The 6,153-nt window shown below is 37.1% G+C and overlaps 1 protein-coding gene across 1 annotated transcript in view; it reads left to right on the top strand.

The window, feature by feature from the left end:
• The first annotated feature begins 518 nt into the window (after nt 1-518).
• Nucleotides 519-6,153, top strand: part of UPP2 (uridine phosphorylase 2) — a 147,489-nt gene continuing 141,854 nt past the window's right edge. The window contains exon 1 of the mRNA XM_011991791.1: nt 519-579. Coding sequence (XP_011847181.1) covers nt 519-579 — 61 coding nt within the window. The remainder of the gene's footprint in view (nt 580-6,153) is intronic.

Below are 6,153 nucleotides of genomic sequence, written 5' to 3'. Positions count from 1 at the left end.
TTTGAAAGTTTAAATAATTTACCCAAGATACTCAGCTTATAAATGAAAAATCTAGAATTTGATCCCATATCTACCTGACTCTAAAACTCAGGACTGGCTTCATGGGCCTATGACCAGTACAGTCACACAGAGACCTGAATTTAGAAGGGCTCTGTGCTTGGTTTTATGCTCTGCTGTCTCAGTATTAAAATTCTTAATCATTTTAGAACAAGGGGCCTGCATTTTCATTTTGCATTGGGTCCCTTAAATGATGCAGCCAGTTCTGCCAAGACATCTTTTCTTACTATTATTCCCGTCACCACTATCACCAAATCTGAAAGATTCTACACAAATAAAACTCCCCTTTTCATCAGAGTTATGGAAAATTAATGAGTCTAGGTGGAAAATTAATATGTGGATGATTGTATATGGGTGTTTCTGCATTTACACGTGTAAATGTTCACAATTCAGAGCCCAGTCATTGTCACCACTTTTTTCTCAAACATTTTTTTGTTCCTAGGGACTTAACCAGTGCTGCCATGCTGGCCCCAGGCTGTGAGTTGGACCCAGACCAAGAAGTGGTGAGGACAAGGCCTGAAGATTAGTGAGGGAAGAGGAGAAACACATTCATGTCTAAGCACATGTGTCTGGTCATATTCCAAGTCTCAGTACAAATTAATTTTGAATTATCTGGTTGATGTTTTCCACATTTCAGCTTCCATCAATTGGCACAAATAATTAAGGGATGATGCAACACATATTAGTACAATTTCTCAACTTTTTTAGAGCTAGGCCCACTGAAATTCAGGTAGCTACTACAGACGATGGAAAAGGGTATTTTAGAAAAACATGCTATGTGAATAGCCCTACATTGGTGCCTTATTTTCAACCACTTTTTTAAACCATTAATTCATACCACTCTTTAAGGTAGTTGACCACTCTATCCCTTTAACAAATACTTTTTTTAAAAAATTAGAAAAAAATTGAAAATACAAAAAGAAAGACCCTAGAAAAATTATTCTAAATCTTTCCATATTTTTTTCACATGCACATACACACACATACACAGACTTACAAAATAGAAAATGGTGGGCATACTTTCTTGTAATCTGGATTTTTCCTACTTATACTGAACATTAGTTCAGTATAAGTTTTGAAAAAAAACTTTAATAGTTTTTTTGGTCATTTAAGTGATTTCCTGTTTTTTTTCATGAAGTTCATTGTTGTAAAAAAATCTGATTATTTTCTTAAGCTAAAGTGAAATATCCTATTCAAAGGACATATACACTTACGAGACCCTTGATACATACTGCTAAATTGTCTTCAAGATTGGTTTTACCAATATACAGTCCCAGCTCAATGTGGGAATGCCTTTTCCATAAACCTATTTTTAGAAGTTCAGATCTAAATCTATTTGGTTTTCTCCTTCTAGCTGCTTATTAACCAAGGTGCATACTTTGGACTAAAGGGAACAGAAGATGCCTTGCCACTCTACCATACACACTGTGACCACATAATTGTAGAGGCAACATTGCCTCTCTCCACTGGAGAGAAGAGCATTTCTTGGTTTACTATAGCTTTGGTTATATCTTAGTTTACCATACCTTTAGTGAGGATATATGACTATTGCCTAAACACACTTTTTCTTTCTTTTTTAAACTAGGCTATAATATTTATTGAGCTATTTTTTCCTTGCTAAATGATATTATTAATTTATTCTCTCACATATTTCCCTAGAACTTATTTACTCCCTATCGAATAAATGTATGGCTTTTTTTTTTTTTTTTTTCCAATCTGAAGTAATGTTGCAATGTTGTTGCCTAATTTGAGGTCTCTAAAATGACTTGTAAATAGATCCCAAAGAAAATTATTCCGGCTAATTATAAATCTTTGAAAGTTATTTTTTTGCTTTAGTTGTATTCTGTGAGGATTTATTATGGCCTTCTAGAGCTTTCTAGAATTAGAGAAGAAACAGCCTGAAAACCAACCTTTTGAGTAAGCTCAGATATTACTCATAGAAGCCCACATACTTAGATCCTTTTCTAAATCCTAGGATTGCTTTAGGGGACACATATCGATGAATCATATTGATTAAACTTCAATGAGAAGTTTAATAGGAAACTCTTATAAAGAAATCATCTCTGGCCAGAAATTGAATAAGTAATTTTAGGGCAATATGACATGTTTTTGAGTGATAAGTTGGATTCTGAAAAGACACTTATTAAGTAATGCTAATAATCATAATTATTTTCACTAATTGCTTTCATCTCAAGTAATATTGTTTAATCAACTGCAGGAGGACCAAGAGAATAACACCAACTTGACCTTTGACTTTTAACCTCAACAGTGCGTCTTCACATCACTGCAGTAGCAGATTGCTGCAGTTCTTCCCTATTGTTTTTTCAAACGTTTCTTTGGAATAGTGCCCTAAACTCTAAGGGTAATTCATTTGCCTATAATGTCAGGGAACTGCTTGTCTGATTATTAGATCAAATAAGAAGACGAACTAGAGAGCTTATCAAAAAATTAGGAAAACATATTTGGGAAACTATATAATATTTTGTGTTTGAATCTCCTTCTTTTTTTTTTTTAAATTTTACTACCAGTCACTCTACTGCTCATTTTGGGAACCTTGCTCATTTCTTTTATTATAAGTTTACCATTTTATAATATACCATTGAACATCTGTAAAGGTCCTCACATTTTTAGGTAGCTAAAATTGGATATTAATATTTTTTGGAAACCTGTTGCCTGGTAGTAATAAGGGGAAAGTGGGACTAGAAACTGGAAATAGTTATTTTGAAATTGTTAGCAAATTCTTCTGTCTCTAGAGGTAAAATTTTGAATTTACTTTTGAGGACAGATTGCTCCTTTACTTCCATGCCTTGATTCCTAGACACATATATTTTGATTGTGGGGAAGATGCCACCATGGTCTCTAATTCAAAGTGTGTACCACATCCTGTAAGACAGAATATCATCCTTTTAAGCTGTTGTCTCCCAGTTGGCACCATAACAGAGTCTTCAGTGAACTATTCCAGCTTTGAAATAGCCCAGTCATTTCTGAGAGACTGGGTGTGTGATGAGGCATTTAGACCATTGCTAGGAAAACCTTCATCTGGGGAAGATGCTTTGAAAGGGGATGTTCATTTTCCTTAAGATGCACCACAATCACCCCCTCTTACCACTAAATGTTTGGACAGGGCCAAATCTCAGTATGTTGTAGGTGGATACGTACACACAATGACCTGGGATAAAATAACTTACATGCTCCAAGCATTTCAAGACTTTGCTAATAAATATATAGCAACCGAAACCCGGGGAACATGTGTAAGAGTACGGTCTAAGGGTCTTTTTCATAAGAAGATACAATATTAGATTGGGTTAAATTCATGGATATGGGTGTACTTAGTAGAGATTCTGGATTTAATGTATTAGCTCATGCAACTGGAGGTGGATTGACTAAAACTTGAACTCAGTGGTGCTCCACATTTAATGGGGATGCCATGCCAGAGCTTCCCTGGCATGCTATGGAGAAGGGAATCCACAGGCTTAAGACGTAAAGTTGAACTGGATTTATCATGTGCAACCTGGTGCCCATCCTCCCACCTAATGCTCCACCAGAAGGCCTGGAAGACCTTCCCTTCACTAAGATATTGAGAAATACTTCAGTGGAGGGCACATCTGAATCCTTGAAATGCTCTGTGATTATTCTACTTTGAAGGTCAGAAATGACTGTGGGGGATGCTGCCCATTGAGATGTGCTCTCTGATTGATTACAACGTGCCTTGATGCATGTCTTCATCTTTCTTTTCATTAACATTTATTGAGGCCAGGCACGGTGGCTCACACCCAGGCACGGTGGCTCACGCCTGTAATCCCAGCATTTTGAGAGGCCCAGGTGGGTGGATCACTTGAGGTTAGGAGTTCGATATCAGCTTGGACAACATGGTAAAATCCCATCTCTACTAAAAATACAAAAATTAGCTGGGTGTGGTGGCGCACGCCTGTAATCCCAGCTACTCAGGAAAGCCTAGGCAGGAGAATCGCTTGAACCCAGGAGGTGGAGGTTGCAGTGAGCCAAGATTGCACCACTGCACTGCCTGGGTGACAAAGCAAGACTCTGTCTCAAAAATAAAATAAAATAAAAATAAATAAAGTTTATTGAGTTTCTTAGATCTATATGTTTATGTTCTTCAACAAATCTGGGAAAATTTCAGCCATATTTCTTCAAACTTTCTGTCCTCTCTTCTCTCTCATCTTGGAGACCACATTTACATTTAGAGTAGGCTGCATGAGGTTGTCCCACATTTCACTGAAATTCTGTTGATCTTTATCAGTCATTTTTTATCTGTGTGTTTCATTTTGAGTAGTTTCTATTGACATGTCCTCATTTGTAGTGTCTAATCTACTTTCAATCCCATCTAGTTTATTTTTCATCTCACATATTGTATTTTTCAACTCTAGAAGTTTGATTTGGGTCTTTGTTGTTGTTGTTGTTGTTGAGATGGAGTCTCACTCTGTTGCCCAGGCTGGAGTGCGATAGTGTGATCTTAGCTCACCGCAACCTCTGCCTCCTGGGTTCAAGTGATTCTTCTGCCTCAGCCTCCCAAGTAGCTGGGATTACAGGTGCCCACCACCACACCCAGCTAATTTTTGTATTTTAGTAGAGAGAAGGTTTTACCATGTTGGCCAGGCTGGTCCTGAACTCCTGACCTCAAGTGATCCGCCTGCCTTGGCTTCCCAAAGTGCTGGGATTACAGGTGTGAGCCACCACACCCAGCCTACTTGGGTCTCTTTTATGTCATCATCTATGTCTTTTCTTAACACACTTATGGTTTCCTCTACTTTCTTAAACATATAGACTATAGTTATAAACCTGTTTTAATAACCATGACTGCTATAGTCATTCACCACATAACAACGTTTTGGCCAATGATGAATTACGTATATGACAGTAGTTCCATAAAATTTTAATAAAGCTGACAAATTTCTATTGCCTAGTGACATCTTGATAATCCTGACTCTATGTAGGCCTGCATGTTTGTCTTAGTTTTTAACAAAAAAGTCTAAAAAGTAAATGGAATAAAATTTAAGAAAAATTTTATATCTCTTTCATTTTGGGATGCTATTCAAATCACACATACACTTACCCAAAAAGAATCAGTGAGTGTGAGAGAGAATAAGAGAAGTACACTAAAAACATCAAAAGAGATGGAGATTGAACTAGAGGGATTAGGATAAAAAGGGAAGGAGGAAAGGAGAGAGAGGGAGAAATGATGTCAAAAAAGTTATTAAAACTTTTAAAAATAAGTATTAATGTAATAATGGTAGAAAAGATAATGTGTTTTTCTCTTCATTTTGCACCTTTCAAAAATTTTTTTTTTTTTTTTTGAGACGGAGTCTTGCTCTTCTCCCCCAGGCTAGAGTGCAATGGCGTGATCTCGGCTCACTGCAACCTCCGTCTCCTGGGTTCAAGTGATTCTCCTGCCTCAGCTTCCTGAGTAGCTGGGATTACAGGCGCCGGCCACCACGTCCATCTACTTTTTTGTGTTTTTAGTGGAGATGGGATTTCACCATGTTGGCCAGGCTGGTCTCAAACTCTGTCAGATGCATAGTTTGCAAATATTTTATCCCATTCTATAGGTTGTCTGTTACTCTATTGATAGTTTCTTTTGCTGTGCAGAAGTTCTTTAGTTTAATTAGATCCCATTTGTCAATTTTTGCTTTCGTTGTGATTGTTTTTGGCATCTTTGTCATGAAATCTTTGCCCATGCCTCTGTCCAGGATGGTATTGCCTAGGTTGTCTTCTATGGTTTTTATGGTTTGGGGTTTTACATTTAAGTCTTTATGTTATCGTGAGTTAAGTTTTGTATACGATGTAAGGAAGGGGTCCAGTTTTAATCTTCTGCATATGCTTAGCCAGTTATCCCAGCACCATTTGTTGCATAGAGAATCATTTCCCCATTTCTTGCTTTTATTACGTTTGTCAAAGATCAGATAGTTGTAGTTGTGTGGTCTTATTTCCGGGTTCGGTATTCTGTTTTATTGGCCTATGTATCTGTTTTTGTACCAGTACCATGCTGTTTTGGTTTAAAGCCAGGCAGTGTGATGCCTCCAGTTTTGTTCTTTTTGCTTAGGATTGCTTTGGCTATTCGGGCTTTTTTTTTTTTTT

This window comes from Mandrillus leucophaeus, unplaced genomic scaffold (genome assembly GCF_000951045.1).
Source record: "Mandrillus leucophaeus isolate KB7577 unplaced genomic scaffold, Mleu.le_1.0 Scaffold110, whole genome shotgun sequence".
Classification (NCBI taxonomy): domain Eukaryota; kingdom Metazoa; phylum Chordata; class Mammalia; order Primates; family Cercopithecidae; genus Mandrillus; species Mandrillus leucophaeus.
Note: the sequence above shows the minus strand (reverse complement) of the source record. Positions and strands in the feature narration are given on the sequence as shown.